This window comes from Phocoena phocoena, chromosome 11, assembly GCF_963924675.1.
Source record: "Phocoena phocoena chromosome 11, mPhoPho1.1, whole genome shotgun sequence".
NCBI classification, from domain to species: Eukaryota; Metazoa; Chordata; class Mammalia; order Artiodactyla; family Phocoenidae; genus Phocoena; species Phocoena phocoena.
In genome coordinates this window covers 64421235-64440225 of record NC_089229.1, presented here as the reverse complement: position 1 = coordinate 64440225, position 18991 = coordinate 64421235, and the positions used below count along the sequence as shown (strand labels likewise).

At 37.6% G+C, this 18991-nt stretch overlaps 1 protein-coding gene across 1 annotated transcript; it reads right to left on the bottom strand.

The window, feature by feature from the left end:
• Window positions 1-607: 607 nt before the first annotated feature.
• Window positions 608-18671, bottom strand: OR10AD1 (olfactory receptor family 10 subfamily AD member 1). The gene is given in 6 exon segments (XM_065888181.1): window positions 608-762; window positions 765-977; window positions 980-1440; window positions 1442-1555; window positions 4349-4470; window positions 18552-18671. Coding segments are annotated over 6 exon segments (1185 nt in total).
• Between the last annotated feature and the right edge of the window lie 320 nt (window positions 18672-18991).

Sequence of the window (18991 nt, the reverse complement as noted above, 5' to 3'; positions counted from 1 at the left end):
TTAATGCCACCACAAATTCTCCCTCATGGCCTAGTGGAGGCAAACAAGATGAAGCTCGGGCTGCTGATCCTTAGTTTTTCTTTTTCTTCTTTTCTCTAACTGACTTTTCTTAATGTCAACACTGCTCCCTAATTCCCTTTTTCTTACTTCTTCCTCTACTGTTTCTCATATAGGAACAGGGTGGATGAGGGCAGATTCAGGAAGTGAGAGTGGAGTGTGAGAAAGAAAAACAGATTAAAATGATAAGTTGAAAGAGAAAAAAGTTTACCTAAATGTATATGCAGAACTCAGGCTAGGAAGAGCATGTACAGAAAGAAAATGAAATGGACTTAAGTGTGCTTATAGATCCTGTTGTGATAACTTAGAAGAAAATCACTCAGGAAAGTCTCAAATTCTCCTGAGGAGGGTCCCAAGAGAAAACAGTGCTTAAAGTTACATCAGACAGATGAGCATTAGACATCAGTAGGATCTTCCAGGTCTGATGCTATTGCAAAGGAAGCTATGAATGCTCTTTCCTGGAGCCTTTCAGCACTGGAGAGTTACCCAATAGTCAGGGTTGGAGGAGGGATCTTCCCCTCCAGGAGTCTTCCCACTAGACAGACTCTGCCTAGGAAAAGCTGCTCCTCCCAAAGGCCCTCACCATGGCCCCTTTCATTTCTTTATTTCAAAAACTGTAGATGATGGGTTTGCACATGGGGGTGATAATGGTGTAGAGGAGAGAGAAAGGCTTGTCTTTGTCAGGACCATGTGTGCTGTGTGGTTCATGTAAGAGAACATGGCTGAGGTGTAGAAAAAGATGACCACAGTCAGATGGGAGGCACAAGTAGAGAAGGTCTTCCCCAGACCAGAGGAGGAGGCTCTGCCCAGAATGGAGGCCAGGATGCGGGCATAAGAGATGACAGTGAGCACCACGGGGCTGAGCAGCACCACAATGGCATCGGCAAAGATGACTCTCAGACTAAACTGGGGGTCTCCATAGAGAGAGCAATCACTACGGGGGCCTCGCAGAAGAAGTTTTCTATGTGGTTATCTCTGCAGAAGGGATTCTGGAATAACATATGCTCAAGAAAGATGCCATTGATCAGCCCAAAGAACCAGACAGTACTCACCAGCGTCACACGGACCTGCTGGCTCATGATCTGGGCACAGCTAAGTGGGTGGAAGATAGCAACATAATGGTCATAGACCATGAAAGCCAAGAGGATGCACTCAGCCACACCCACACCAAAAACCAGATACATGTGGGTCAAGCACGAGGCAAAGGAGACAACACAGTTCTTGACCACCAGGTGGATCCGCATCAGCATTCCACCAGGTGGAATGGTGGTAGGAACGAAGTAGATATTCAGGAAGGATAGATGGCCAAAGAACTGCGTGGGGCTGTTGAGCGTGGGATCTGTCCAGGTGATGAAGATGATGAGGCCATTCATGGGCATGGCAGAGGGCTAGGAACAGGACAAAGAGCAATGCCCGTGTGGAAGGGGAGCTCTGCTCGAAGCCCATGAGGATAAACTCTATCACTGTGCTCCTATTCCCTATATCCACAATCTGAGGCCTGCTTGAAGAGGGAGGACAGCAAAACACAGACAGGATACCTGTGTACAGGTTTTATCCACTTGTATAAAAGTAGATTAAGGGCAAAAGGGTGAAAGAGACGGGAATTTCAGTAAACTCCATGTGAGTCGGCAGTGTCATGGGCACTGAAAATACCAGTTCTACTGTAGGCAGGAATAATGGAAACATATTACGAACCAAGAGAGATTCTGTTGTACTTCATATGAATCAAGAGAGATTCTGTTGTACTTCGTATGATTCTGTTGTACTTCGTATGAATCAAGTTGGACCTGAAATACTGTATCCAGTTCTGTGATATCTACTTCAAATGATTATATACCAATGGGATTATGTTCAGAGACAAAAAAGATTGTGAATGATCTAGGAACCACGTGACAAAGAACAGTATGGAGGTTCCTTAAAAACTACAAACCCAAACAGACACTCACCAAGACATATAATTAAAATGGCAAAAGTTAAAGAGAGAATACAAAAGGCAGCAAGAGAAAGACAAAGGGTCATATTACAAGGGAACCCTGAGGCTATCAGTTGACTTTTCTGTAGAAACTTTGCAGGCTAGAAGGGAGGGGCATTATATATTTAAAGTGCTGAAAGAGAAAAACCTGCAACTCAAGACACTCTGCCCAGCAAGGTTATCATTAAGAATTGAAGGAAATATAAAGAACTTCTCAGAGAACCAAAAACTAAGAGTTCATCAATACTAAACCAACCTTACAAGAAATGTTAAAGGGTCTTCTCTAAATGGCAAAGTAAAGGCTGCAACAAGAAGTAAGAATCTATAGGAAAGGAAAACCCCCACTAGTAAAGGCAAATATATAGTAAAGGCTGTGGATCAACCACTTAAATAAGCTGGTATGAAGATTAAAAGACAAAAAATATAAAATCAACTATAACTGCAATAAACAGTTAAGGGATAAACACGAAGATGTAAGATATGACATAATAAAACACAAAACATGGGGGAGGGGAGAAAAAAATGTAGATCTTTTGGAATGTGCTTGAACTTAAATGATTACCAGTTTAAAACAAGTAGACATAGTTATAGGTCAATATATATGAACCCCATTGTACTCACAAATCAAAAATATACAACAGATATACAAAAACTAGAGAGAAAGCAACACAAACATACCATTGAAACAAATCATCAAACCACAAGGGAAGAAACTAAAAGGAGAAGAACAGAACAGAGAACTACAAAAACACCTGGAAAACAAGTGCAAAATGGCAATAAGTATACAACTATCAATAATTACTTTAAGTGTCAATTGGACTAAATCCTCCAATCAAAAGACATAGGATGGCTGATTGGATAAGCAAAAAAGGTCTTTCTACCTGCTTCTTAAAAGAGACTCACTTCAGCGCTAAACACACAGACTGAAAGTGAGGGGATGGAAAAGATATTTCATGTGAATGGAAATGACAAGAAAGCTGGGGTAGGAGTACTCACTCATATCAGACAAAATAGACTTTAAAACAAAGTGCTGTTTGGGAATGACAGGTACACTTACTATATTTAAAATAGATAACCAACAAGGACCCACTGTATAGCACAGGGAACTCTGCTAAATATTCTGTAATAACCTAAATGGGAAAAGAATTTGAAAAAAATAGAACATGTATAACTGAATCACTTTGCTGTACACCTGAAACTAACAGAACATTGTTAATCGACTATGCTCCAATATAAAAGTTAAAAAAAACCAAAGTGTATAATAAAAGACAAATAAAGGCATTATATAATGATAAAGGGATTAATAGAAGAAGAGGATATAACATTTGTTAACATATATGCACCTAATATAGGGGCACCTAAATTATATATAAAGTAAATATTAACAGATGTATAGGGAGAGATTAACAATAATACAATAATAGTAGAGGACTTTAACACCCCCACTTACATCAATGCGCAGACCAACCCAACAGAATAGCAATAAGGAATCATTGGCCTTAAATGACACATTACACCAGTTGGACTTAATAGATATCTGCAGGACATTCCATCGAAAAATAGCAGAATACACACCACAAAACAAGTATCAACAAATTTAAAAGGACAGAAATTACATCAAGTATTTTTTCCAACCACAATGATATGAAACTAGGAATCAATTACAGGAAGAAAAATGAGAAAAGAGCAAACACATGGAGACTAAATAACATGCTACTAAATAATCAATGGGTCAAAAAAGAAATCAAAGAGAAAATGAGAAAATGCCTCAAGACAAATAAAAATAAAAACACAGATTTCCAAAATCTACAGGACATGGCAAAAGCAGTTCTAAGAGAAAAGTTTATAGTGACTATACAGGTCTAACTCGAGAAAGAAAAAAAATCCCAAATAAAAATCTAAATGTAGGGGCTTCCCTGGTGGCGCAGTGATTGAGAGTCCGCCTGCCAATGCAGGGGATACAGGTTCGTCCCCTGGTCCGGGAAGATCCCACATGCCGCAGAGCGGCTGGGCCCGTGAGCCATGGCCGCTGAGCCTGCGCGTCCAGAGCTTGTGCTCCGCAACGGGAGAGGCCACAACAGTGAGAGGCCCACGTACCGAAAAAAAAAAATCTAAACGTACATTTAAAAAAATTAGAAAAAGAAGAACAAGCAAACACCAAAATAGGTAGAAAGAGGAAGTAATAAAGGTCTGAGTGGGAATGAGTGAAAAAGAGACTTTAAAAAAATCAATGAAACTAAGAGCTGATTTTTTTAAAAGGTAAACAAAATTAGAAAAAAACGAGAAGTCATCGGCCTGTGGGGTCTCCAGGAGCCACACCTCTCGGGGCAGGTCACAGGCAGCGCTGGAGGCCTCCTTGGCCCTGACAGGCTGCAGCACCCAATGTCAAATGATCCAAAAGTCTCTGGAGTCCTCTGTGTGACCTTCGAGGACCCATCAACCTGAAAACAGAGCAGGATGCAGGTGTTTCGACCGTGGAGGCCATAGTGCCGTGTGGCTGACAGGGTCTTGGTGCTCCTGCCAGGTGTCAGGGCTGTGCCTCTGAGGTGGGAGAGCTGAATTCAGGACATTGATCCACCAGGGACCTCCCAGCTCAACGTAATATCAAGTGGCAAAAGTTCTTCCAGAGATCTCCATCTCAACGCTAAGACGCAGCTCCACTCAACAACCAGCAATCTACAGTGCTGGACACCCTATGCCAAACAACTAGCATGACAGGAACACAACCCCACCCATTAGCAGAGAGGCTGCCTAAAATCATACAAAGTTCACAGACATACCAAAACATACCACCGGATGCAGTCCTGGCCACCAGAAAAACAAGATCCAGCCTCATCCACCAGAACACAGGCACTAGTCTCGCCCCTCCACCAGGAAGATGACACAACTCACTGAACCAATCGAAGCCACTGGGGGCAGACACCAAAAACAACAGGAACTACGAACGTGCAGGCTGTGAAAAGGAGACCCCAAACACATTAGGGTAAGCTAAATGAGAAGACAGAGAAACACAGCAGATGAAGAAGAAAGGTAAAAACCCACCAGACCAAAAAATGAGGAGGAAATACGTAGTCTACCTGAAAAAGAATTCAGAGTAATGATAGTAAAGGTGATACAAAATCTTGGAAATAGAATGGAGAAAATACAAGAAACGTTTAACAAGGACCTAGAAGAACTAAAGAGGAAACAAACAAGGATGAACAACACAATAAATGAAATTACAAATTTTCTAGAAGGAATCAATAGCAGAATAACTGAGGCAGAAGAATGGAGAAGTGACCTGGAAGATAAAATAGTGGAAATAACTACTGCAGAGCAGAAAAAAGAATGAAAAGAATTGAGGACAGTCTTAGAGACCTCTGGGACAACATTAAAGGCACCAACATTCGATATAGGGGTCCCAGAAGAAGAAGAGAAAAAGAAAGGGACTGAGAAAATATTTGAAGAGATTATAGTTGAAAACTTCCTGAATATGGGAAAGGAAATAGTCAATCAAGTCCAGGAAGCACAGAGTGTCCCACAGACGACAAATTCAAGGAGAAACATAGCAAGACACATATTAATCAAACTCAAAAATTAAATATAAAGAAAAAATATTAAAAGCAGCAAGCGAAAAACAACAAATAACATACAAGGGAATCCCCATAAAGTAAAGAGCTGAACTTTCAGCAGAAACTCTGCAAGCCAGAAGGGAGTGGCAAGACATATTTAAAGTCATGAAAGGGAAAAACCTACTACCAAGATTACCCAGAAAGGATCTCATTCAGATTTGACGGAGAAATTAAAACCTTTACAGAGAAGCAAAAGCTAAAAGAATTCAGCACCACCAAACAAGCTTTACAACAAATGCTAAAGGAACTTCTCTGGGAAGGAAACATAAGAGAAGGAAAAGACCTACAATAACAAACCCAAAAGAATTAAGAAAATGGTAATAGGAACATACATATTGATAATTACCTTAAATGTAAATGGACTAAATGCTCCAACCAAAAGAAACAGACTGGCTGAATGGATACAAAAACAAGTCCCGTATATATGCTGTCTACAAGAGACCCACTTCACACTTAGGGATACATACAGACTGAAAGAGAGGGGATGGAAAAAGATATTCCATGCAAATGGAAATCAAAAGAAAGCTGGAGTAGCAATTCTCATATCAGACAAAATAGACTTTAAAATAAAGACTATTACAATAGACAAAGAAGGACACTACATAATGATCAAGGGCTCAATCCAAGAAGAAGATAGAACAACTGTAAATATTTATGCACCCAACATAGGAGCACCTCAATACATAAGGCAAATGCTAACAGCCATAAAAGGGGAAATTGACAGTAACACAATCATAGTAGGGGACTTTAACACCCCACTTTCACCAACGGACAGATCATCCAAAATGAAAATAAACAAGGAAACACAAGCTTTAAATGATACATTAAGGTGGATGTAATTGATATTTATAGGACATTACATCCGAAAAGAACAGAATACATTGTCTTCGCAAATGCTCATGGAACATTCTCCAGGATAGATCATATCTTGGGTCACAAATCAAGCCTTGGCAAATTTAAGAAAACTGAAATTGTATCAAGTATGTTTTCCGACCACAATGTTATGAGACTAGATATCAATTACAGGAAAAAATCTGTAAAAAAATAAAAACATGTGGAGGCTAAACAATACATTACATAATAACCAAGAGATCACTGAACAAATCAAAGAGGAAATCAAAAAATACCTAGAAACAAATGACAATGAAAACACGATGACCCAAAACCTATGCGATGCAGCAAAAGCAGTTACTTTTAAGAGGGAAGTTTATAGCAATACAATCCTACCTCAAGAAACAAGAAACATCTCAAACAAACAACCTAACCTTACATCTCAAGCAATTAGAGAAAAAAAAACAAACAAAAAAAAACCCAAACTGAGCAGAAGGAAAGAAATCATAAACATCAGACAAGAAATAAAGGAAAAAGAAATGAAGAATAGCAAAGAACAATAAAATGAAAAGCTGGTTCTTTAAGAAGATAAACATTGATAAACCATTAGCCAGACTCATCTAGAAAAAAAGGGAGAAGACTCAAATCAATAGAGTTAGAAATGAAAAAGGAGAACAACTGACACTGCAGAAATACAAAGGATCATGAGAAATTACTACAAGTAACTATATGCCAATAAAATGGACAACCTGGAAGAAATGGACAAGTTCTTGGGAAAGCACAACCTTCCAAGGCTGAACCAGGAAGAAATAGAAAATATAAACAGACCAATCACAAGCACTGAAATCGAGACTGTGATTAAAAATCTCCCAACAAACAAAAGCCCAAGGCCAGATGGCTTCACAGGCGAATTCTATCAAACATTTAGAGAAGAGGTAACACCTATCCTTCTCAAACTCTTCCAAATTATAGCAGAGGGAGGAACATTCCCAAACTCATTCTACGATGCCACCATCACCCTGATACCAAAACCAGACAAAGAAGTCACAAAGAAAGAAACTACAGGCCAATATCACTGATTAACATAGATGCAAAAATCCTCAACAAAATACTAGCAAACAGAATCCAACAGCACATTAAAAGGATCATACACCATGATCAAGTGGGGTTTATCCCAGGAATGCAAGGATTGTTCAATATAGGCAAATCAGTCAATGTGATACACCATATTAAAAAAATGAAGGAGAAAAACCATATGATCATCTCAATAGATGCAGGAAAAGCTATCAACAAAATCCAACACCCATTTATGATAAAAACCCTGCAGAAACTAGGCATAGAGGGAACTTTCCTCAACATAATAAAGGCCATATATGACAAACCCACAGCCAACATCATTCTCAATGGTGAAAAAGTGAAACCATTTCCACTAAGATCAGGAACAAGAAAAGGCTGTTCACTCTCACCACTATTATTCAGCATAGTTTTGGAAGTTTTAGCCACAACAATCAGAGAAGAAAAAGAAATAAAAGGAATACAAATTGGAAAAGAAGAAGTAAAGCTGTCACTGTTTGCAGATGACATGATACTCTACATAAAGAATCCTAAAGATGCTACCAGAAAACTACTAGAGCTAATCAATGAATTTGGTAAAGTAGCAGGATACAAAATTAATGCACAGAAATCTCTTGCATTCCTATACACTTATGATGAAAAATCTAAAAGACAAATAAAGGAAACACTCCCATTTACCAGTGCAACAAAAAGAATACAATACCTAGGAGAAAACCTACCTAAGGAGACAAAAGACCTGTATGCAGAAAAGTATAAGACACTGATGAAAGAAATTAAAGATGATACAAACAGATGTAGAGATATACCATGTTCTTGGATTGGAAGAATCAATATTGTGAAAATGACTATACTACCCAAAGCAATCTACAGATTCAATGCAATCCCTATCAAACAACCAATGGCATTTTTTCACAGAACTAGAAGAAAAACTTTCACAATTTGTATGTAAACATAAAAGACCTTGAATAGCCAAAGCAATCTTGAGAAAGGAAAACAGAGCTGGAGGACTCAGGCTCCCTGTCTTCAGACTATACTACAAAGCTACAGTAATCAAGAAAGTATGGTACTGGCATAAAAACAGAAATATAGATCAATGGAACAGGATAGAAAGCCCAGAGATAAACCCACGCATATATGGTCACCTTATCTTTGATAAAGGAGGCAAGAATATACAATGGAGAAAAGACAGCATCTTCAATAAGATGCTGGTGCTGGGAGAATTGGACAGCTACATGTAAAAGAATGAAATTAGAACACTCCCTAACTCCATACACAAAAATGAACTCAAAGTGGATTAAAGAACTAAATGTAAGGCCAGACACCATAAAACTTTCATAGGAAAACATAGGCAGAACACTCTATGACATAAATCACAGCAAGATCCTTTTTGACCCACCTCCTAGAGAAATGGAAATAAAAATATAAACAAATGGGACCTAATGAAACTTAAAAGCATTTGCACAGCAAAGGAAACCATAAAAAAGACGAAAAGAGAACCTTCAGAATAGGAGAAAATATTTGCAAATGAAGCAACTGACAAACGATTAATCTCCAAAATTTACAAGCAGCTCAGTATCAAAAAAATAAACAACACAATCCAAAAATGGGCAGAAGACATAAATAGACATTTCTCCAAAAAAAGATATACAGATTGCCAACAAACACATGAAAGGTTGCTTAACATCACTAATCGTTAGAGAAATGCAAATCAAATGCATAATGAGGTTATCACCTCACACCAGTCAGAATGGCCATCATCAAAAAAATCTACAAACAATAAATGCTGGAGAGGTTGTGGAGAAATGGAACCCTCTTGCACTGTTGGTGGGAATGTAAATTGATACAGCCACTATGGAGAACAGTATGGAGGTTCCTTAAAAAACTAAAATTAGAACCACCATATGACCCAGCAATCCCACTACTGGGCATATACCCTGAGAAAACCATAATTCAAAGAGTCATGTACCAAAATGTTCATTGCAGCTCTATTTACAATAGCCGGGACATGGAAGCAACCTAAGTGTCCGTCAACAGATGAATGGAGAAAGAAGATGTGGCACATATATACAATGAAATATTACTCAGCCATAAACAGAAACGAAATTGAGTTATTTGTAGTGAGGTGGATAGACCTAGAGTCTGTCATACAGAGTGAAGTAAGTCAGGAAGAGAAAAACAAATACTGTATGCTAAGACATATATATGGAATCTAAGAAAAAAAAAAAAAGGTCATGAAGAACCTAGTGGTAAGATGGGAATTAAGACACAGACCTAGTAGAGAATGGACTTGAGGATATGGGGTGGGGTAAGGGTAAGCTGTGACAAAATGAGAGAGTGGCATGGACATATATACACTACCAAACGTAAAATAGATTGCTAGTTGGAAGCAGCTGCATTGCACAGGGAGATCAGCTCGGTGGTTTGTGACCACCTAGAGGGGTGGGATAGGGAGGGTGGGAGGGAGGGAGGGAGACACAAGAGGGAAGAGATATGGGAACATATGTATATGTATAACTGATTCACTTTGTTATAAAGCAGAAACTAACACACCATTGTAAAGCAATTATACTCCAATAAAGATGTTAAAAGGAAAAGGTGTGGCACATATAAAAAATGGAATATTACTCAGCCATAAAAAGAAACGAAACTGAGTTATTTGTAGTGAGGTGGATGGACCTAGAGACTGTCATATAGAGTGAAGTAAGTCAGAAAGAGAAAAATAACTACTGTATGCTAACACATATATATGGAATATTAAAAAAAAGGTTCTGAAGAACTTAGGGGCAGGACAGGAACAAAGACGCAGACATAGAGAATGGACTTGAGGACAAGGGGAGGGGGAAGTGTAAGCTGGGATGAAGTGAGAGAGTGGTATGGGCTTATATATACTACCAAATGTAAAATAGATAGCTAGTGGGAAGCAGCCACATAGCACAGGGAAATCAGCTTGGTGCTTTGTGACCACCTAGAGGGGTGGGATAGGGAGAGTGGGAGGGAGATGCAAGAGGGAGGGGATATGGGGACATATATGTATATATAGCTGATTCACTTTGTTATACAGCAGAAACTAACACACCATTGTAAAGCAATTATACTCCAATAAAGATGTTAAAAATAAATAAATAAAAATTTAAAAAATAAAAAATCCTTTAGCCAGACTCACCAAGAAAAGAAGAGAGCCCAAATAAATAAAACCAGAAATTAAGGAGGAAAAATTACAATGGACACTACAGAAATACAAAGGATTATAAGAGTATACTATGAACAATTAAATGCCAACAAATTAGACAGGCTGGAAGAAGTGAATAAATTCCTAGAACCATATAATCTTTAAAGCCTGAATCATAAAGAATTAGAAAATCTGAACAGACTGATTACTAGTAATGAAATTAAATCAGTAATAAGAAAACTTGCATCCTAAAATTCCAGGTCCAGAACACTTCACAGGTGAATTTTTGCCAAACCTATAAAGAAGATTTAATACCTATCCTTTTCAAATTATTCCAAAAATTGAAGAAGAAACATATTCAAACTCATTTTATGAGGACAGATTATAAAACCAGACAAGGACAATGCAAAAAAAGTTAACACCAAAATCCTTGGCGAACATATTTGCAAAAATTCTCAACAAAATATTAGAAAACTGAAGTTAACATTAAAAAAAACCATACACCACAATCAAGTGGGATTCATTTCAGGGATGCAAGGATGATTTTACATCTGTAAATTGATCAATGTGATACATTATATTAACAAAACAAAGGATAAAAGTCATATGATCATCTCAATAGATACAGCAAAAGCATTTGACAAATTCACATTCATGTATGATAAAAACTCTCAACAAAGTGGGTGCAGAGGGAACATATATCATCACAATAAAGGCCAATATGACAAACACACAGCTAACATCATAACTCAATTCTCTAAGATTAGGAACAAGACAAGGATGCCTACTCTCACCACTTTTATTCAACATTGTATTGGAAGTTCTAGCCGGAGCAACTAGGCAAGAGAACTCAAAAATTCAACCCAACTGGAAAGGAAGGAGAAAAAACTGTCACTATTTGCTGATGACATGATACTATATATATAAAATTCTAAAGACTCCACCAGAAAACAATTAGAACTAATAAGTGAACTCAGTGGAGTTGCAGGATACAAAATTAATATACAGAAATTTGTTGCATTTTCATACACTAATAATAAACTATCAGAAAGAGCAATGAAGAAAACAATTTCAATGACAATTGCACCAAAAAGAATAAAATACTTAGGAATAAATTTAGCCAAGGAGATGAAAGCCCTGTACTCTGAAAAGCATAAGACACTGAGTAAAGAAACTGAAGATGACACACAAATGGAAAGATATACTGTGCTCATGGATTGGAAGAATCAATATCATTAAAATGTCCATACTACTCAAAGTAATCTACAGATTCAATGCAATCCCTATCAAAATACTAATGGCATTTTTCACAGAACTAGAACAAATAATCCTAAAATTTGTATGGAACCACAAAAGCCAAAGCAATCTTGAGAAATAAGAACAAAGCTGGAGGTATCACATGCCCAGACTTGAAACTATACTACAACGATATAATAATCAAAACAGTATGGTACTGGCACAAAAACAGACACATAGATCAATGGAACAGAACAGAGAGCCCAGAAATAAATCCACACTTATATGGTCAATTAATATTTGACAAACGAGGCAAAAATATACAATGGGGAAAGGACAGTCTCTTCAATAGATGGTGTTGGGAAAACTGGACAGCTACATGCAAAAGAATGAAATTTGACCATTTTCTTACACCATATACAAAAGTGAACTCAAAATGGATTAAAGAGTGAAATGTAAGACCTGAAATCATAAAGCTCCTAGAAGAAAACATATGCAGGGCAGTCTCTGACATAGTTCTTAGCAATATTTTTCTGGATCTGTCTCTTCAGGCAAGGGAAACAAAAGCTAAAATAAATAAATGGGACTCTATCAAACTAAAATGTTTTTGCACACTGAAGGGAACCACCAACAATATGTAGAAGATAGCAACTAGCAGATGTTTGCAAACTATGTATCTGATAAGTGGTTGATATCCAAAATACATAAAGGATTCATACAACTAAAAAAAAAATTAAAAATTGGGCAGAGGACCTGAATAGACATCTTTCCAAAGAAGACATACAAATGCACATGAAAAGATGATCAATATTACTAATCATCAGGGAAGTGCAAATCAAATCCACAAGGATGGACCTTTAGGGTATTATGCTAAGTGAAATAAGGCAGACAGAGAAAGTCAAAAACTGTACTATTTCATTCACATGTGGAATCTTAAAAATCAAAAGAAATGAGCAAACAAGACAAAACAGAAAGAGACTCACAGATGGAGTGTGCAAACTGATGCTGGCCAGAAGAAAGATGGGTGCAGGGATGGATAAAATGTGGGTGCAGGTGAAGGAGATTAAGAGGTTCAATCTCCTAGCTATAAAATAAATAAGTCATGGGGATGTAATGTACACATAGGAAATAGAGTCAGTAATGTTGTAACAACTTTGTATGGTGCTTGATGGTAACTGGATTGATTGTGGTGATTATTTCATAATGTATAAAAATACTGAACATATATACTTTGTTGTACATCTGAAACAAACATAATACTGTATGTCAAGTATAACTTAGTAAAAAAAACTCCAAAATACCTGAGGCAAAAGTAAATAAAACTAGGAGAAAAAGACTACAAAATTACGGTCAGAGATGTCACAGTAATCAATTCTACAAGTAGATGAAATCCCAAAATATAATAGATCTGAACAACTCTATCACTCATGTTAACCAAAGTGACATTTACAGAACACTGAACCTAGCATTAACACTATAAATACCATGTCCTTTCCAGATGCACAAGGAGAATTCACCAAGATAGACGTTACTCTGGGCAATAAATAAGGAATTTTAAAGAACTTAAATCATTCAAATTATGTTACTTGATAATAACAAAATTATAATAGAAATCAATAACATAAAGGTAGACATTTAGGTTGCTTCCATATTTTGGCTACTATAAACAATGCTGCTATGAACATTGGGGTGCATGTATCCTTTCAAATTAGTGTTTTTGTTTTTCTCTGGATGTATACTCAGGAGTAGAATTTCTGGATCATATAGTAGTTCTATTTTTCGTTTTTTTGAGAAACCTCCATACTATTTTCCATAGTGGTTGCACCAATTTACATTTCCACCAACAGTGTACAAGGGTTTCCTTTTCTCCACACCTTTGCCAGCAGTTATTTGTATACTTTTTAATGATGACCATTCTGAAAGATGTGGGGTGATATCTCATTGTGGTTTTGATTTGCATTTCTCTAGTAATTAGAGATGTTGAGCATCTTTTCATGTGCATGTTAGCCATCTGTATGTCTTCTATGGAAAAATATCTATTCAGGTCTTCTGCCCATTCTTTGATTGGGTTCTTTGTTTTTATGATATTGAGTTAATATGAGCTGTATACATATTAACACTTTATTGGTCATATCATTTGCAAATATTTTCTCCCATTCAATGGTTATCTTTTCATTTTGATAATGGCTTCCTTTGCTATGCAAAACTTTAAAATTTGGTTAGGTCCCATTTGTTTATTTTTGCTTTTAGCTATTTTGCCTTAGGAGACAGATCCAAAACATATTGCTATGATTTATGTTGGAGGGTGTTCTGCCTATGTTCTCTTCTAAGAGTTTTATGGTTTCATGTCTTACATTTAGGTCTTTAAACCATTTTGAATTTATTTTTGTATATGGTGTGAGGAAATGTTCTAACCTCATTCTTGTCTCTGGTGTCATGGGTTAGTTAGCCATAGGTGTGTGAGTTTATTTCTGGGCTCTTTGTTCTGTTCCATTGATCTATGTGTCTTTTTTTTTTTTTTTTTTTTTTGGTGCCAGTACAATACTGTTTTGATTACTATAGCTTTGTAGTACAGTCTGAAATCTGGGAGGACTATACCACAAGCTTTGTTCTTTTTTCCCAAGATTGCTTTGGCAATTTGGGGTCTTTTGTGTTTCCATATGGATTTTAGGATTATTTGTTCTACTTCTGTGAAAAATGTCATAGGTATTTTGATAGGGATTGCATTAAATCTGTAGATCGCTTTGGGTAGTATGGATATTTTAAAGATATTAATTCTCTTTTCTTCTTGAAACAACTGACAACAAAAGTTCTTTGTGACTATGAGATGACCTCGAGGATACTAGCATACTATCACTTCTGCCTACATTCTATTGGTCAAAGAAAGTCACTTAGTCAAGTTAGATTCAATGGGTAGAAATGTATAGTCACATGATGATGGATAGGGATTATTATCCTATTGCAAGGAGATAGAAACTAGTCTATTAAATCAAGCTATGCAATTGCCATTCCAAAAACCTAGGAGTCTCCTTTGATTCCTCCATTTTCCTCACTCTTCACATCTACTCCATCAGGACATCCTGTTGAATCTTTTGTCAAAGTACATAGAGTCCATACATTTTCTTTCTGCCACGCTAATCTAAGATACCATCACCTCTTGCCTGGGCTCCAAGAGTCTCCTAATTGGTCTTCTCACTTTTACTCTTACACTTCGCCTATCAATATTCCTCACTGCAGCAAGACTGATCTTAAGATGTAAATCAGTTTGCATTGTTCACTCACTTAAAAAAAGACTTTCTATTGTACTTAGAATAAAATTTAAACTCCTAACAGCATTGGAAGCCATGTATTATCCTCCTTCTGCCTATCTCTCTAATCTCATCTCATTCTGGTTTCTTCTTTTATTCACTATATTCCAGCCACAAGAGTCTTATTTCAGAAAAAAATTTCCAAGCTCTTTCCTGTATCATTCCCTTTGCATATGCTGTTCAATCTCTCTAGAATGCTCATCATCATCCCTTAAGTCTTAGTTTATGTATCATTTTCTCAGATAGGCCTTCTGTGACCCTCCTCTCTAAAGTCTGTCCCCCTGCTATTCTCTACCTACCTCTTTGTTTGATTCTATCATAACTCTTATTTGTTGGTTTACTTATCTCCTCAACTAGAGTATAAGCACAATGAAGGCAGGAACCATTTCTGTGTTGCTCACTGTTGTATCCCCACACCTGGCCTTGACCCTGGTACTTTGTAGGTTTAAAAAAAATGTTGAACAAATGAGTGTATTAATGAATAAATGAAATAATGAAGTTGTTATCCAGTGCAGTGGCCATGGGGAAAGAAAAGAAAGAACACTTGAAACTTTTTAGACCCAGGTTAAATGTCCAATCCTTTCTGAGGCCTCTCCTTATCTCTCTATTAAGAAATTGAGTATAGTGTTCCATGGCTGAACGATCTCTGATTTTTGTTTGTGCCTAATTTGTGGTACTTAACATTCTCTAATTCTTGTAGTGATTGTTTTGAACAACTACTCTCTCCTGTCAGATTTTTACCTATCTTAAAGCAAAGACTGTATTTTATTCATCTATCTCCCATAATATGCAGCACCTGACTTGGCAAATAGTAGACTGAATATATGTTTTGAATGAAAGGATGAGGGGATGATCTGAACATTTTCCTGTTCTAGGATGAGGGGAGGGAGGGGCTCATGCTTCTTGAAAGTTTTCCAATCTCATTACAAAAGTTCTTTGCCCAGGGCATGAGCTTGCCATGCTTCACTTTCTGAGGGAGACCAAAGAAAGATATAAATAATGGATTGACCTCTTTCCAGAATTAATAATCTTGAGTAAAAAGTCTGTTATTTCCCAAATGATTATAACACAGAGCATTTCCCAGCACAACCCAGTAAGGCCAATAGAAATTACTTTGAACTTGCAAACTTTTCTCCCTGGGGAAACCTGGTAATAGTCTTGAACACACTCTGAGGAGGCACTTGGGTCCCAGCCAGTCTCTTCCCTCCTTTGGTGTGTGTGGGAATAGGTTTAAGGGGAAGAGAAGGTAGAATCAAACTGAGACCCTCACGGCCTCATTAGCATTTGTTACTTAGAGATTCCCAGAGGTTCCAAGTATGGACATCCCAACAGGCAGCTTTACTTCAAACCAGTTAAGGCCAGACTGAGTTTTGCTTTTACTCTAAATGAGTCTTAGGAGGTTAGTTAAGAAGATGCCTACAGGAACTCCCTGAGTGACAGCCTAAAGAGGATCAGGAGCAGCTGGGATTTATTAAAGGAGTGAGCAAAGGGCATACATCCAGGAGATGTCCCTGCAGATCTTGTTCTGAACATCCTGAGTAGCCTGGCAACTCCAGGGCCAACTGTCCCTGCTAAGTAACTTAAAGACTGTTCCTGGAAGACTCTCTCTACTCCCACCACAAATCTTTCCTTTGCAGTCTCTTTCGGATTAGTCAGGAAAGGCGGATCTCTGATTTTGGGACATTCCTGTTAACTGTGCATTTCTCTAATCCATCCCAATCACCCATAGACAGATTAAATTCCTCTGGAAACAAGATTTTCATCTTATTTACCCTGTATCACAGATTGTTTGCAATAACAAAAAAGTAAAAGCAATCCAATTATTCAACAATAGATAAACTGTTAAATAAAATATGGACCACCTATATAATGACATTTTATGCAGTCATAAAAATATTTATGAGTTGTTTACTCCATGAATACCTATTTACCTATAATTTTAAGTGAAAAGTCAGGATGAAGAATTCTATATGTAATATGAAAAGGCTATATAAAATCACATTTAGGGAAGGAATAAATGGAAATATACCAAAATGAGAACAATGGAAGTATTATAGATAATATTTCCTACTTGTTATTTTTCTTTAAATGTTTCTATAGTTTCAATAGCATGTATTGCTATCATAATAAGGAAAAACACATTAAAATGGTAATGGAGCCATTCAGCACAGAGATTTGATTGTCTCACATAACACCAAAGAAAAATCACTGATCAATGTATTTGTTTCCTAGAGCTGCCATAACAAATTACCACAAACTGGGTAGTTTAAAACAACAGAAATTTATTCTCTCATAGTTCTGGAAGCTAGAAGTCCAAAATCAAGGTGTTGGCAGGGTTTGTTCCTTCTGGAGGCTCTGAGGGAGAATTTGTTCCATACAGCTCTGGTGGTTGCTGGCAATCCCTGGCATTCTTTGGCTTGTAGAAACATTACTTCATCATCACATGGCATTTTCCCTGTGTGTTCTTGTCCAAATCTCCCTCTTCTTATAAGGACACCAGTCATTAGATAAGGGTCCACCCTCATCCAGTATGACCTCATCTTAACTTGATTACATCTGCTAAGACCCTATTTCCAAATAAGGTCACATTCACAGAGAGGTTGCTGGGAGAATAAATACCCAGACTTTACTCTGTTCTATCTCTCATCTCTAGCCAAATGGTAGAACCTAAATGGAAGCCAGAGGGCAAGGAAGCCTATGATGGAGACCATACACATCATCCTCTGGGAGCACTGAGCAGAGTGAGGAATGGAGTTGTAACGGCAAAAGGAAGCTACCTAGAACACTGCATATTTATTTAGTGTCATGAATGTTTGTATGTTTGGCCTGAGGCCTCAGTTCCTCCCTAGTACTTGTTGGGAGGCTGTTCCTTGCCATGTGAGCCTTTTACATTGCTTCATCAAAGTAAAGACTCAAGAAGATCCAGAGAGAGAAAATCCCAGCCAGATGGAAGCTGGAGTCTCTTATAACCTAATCATGGAAGTGACCCACCATCATTTTTCCTGTACTGTATTCATCAGGAGCAAGTCAGTAGGTCTAGTCCACACTCAAGGGGAAAGAATTAAATAAGAATGTGAACAACACGGCCCCCTTCATTCTCTCTAATAGAGGGCTAATTTTGTTCCCCTCTTCCTAACAACCAAATGCTTCAGAGGTAGCTGGGTCCCTTCCCAGCTCCAGGGGGTCAATCTTAATTAGCCTAAACCAAACATGGTTATCCTATTTCCTTTGCCAAGGGTTACTTTAAGTATAAGTGTATGATACAATTCTGGCAAAAACTATGTGAGGCTAACCTCCTGGGAAGCTTCTGAGAAGATCATCCTCATTCTTGAAAGGGACACAAACACAGAGACACTTCTTGCTCCTATGAATGTAGTTTTTTTGCATCTGATGCCCGGAACCATGTCAGCCATCTTGGAAGCATGTGGGCATCCAGACTAAGAAGGCAAACCAACACTAAGTGAAGATGGCAGAGCAGAAAGATTTAGCAAACACCTGGGATTCTGATAATGTTGCTGAATTAACCAACCCCAGATCATCCATCTCTATAGTCCTTGTTATGTGAGTTAACAATGTATTCATTGTTGTGTCACTTTTGGTTGAATTTATATTAAGTTCAACTAAAAGTATCCCGACAGACAATACTGTGATTTATTTGTTAAACAGCAGCTATGCCACACTGAGTATCTAACTCTTATTAAAGTCTGTGACCTTGGGCAAGTAATTTAACCTC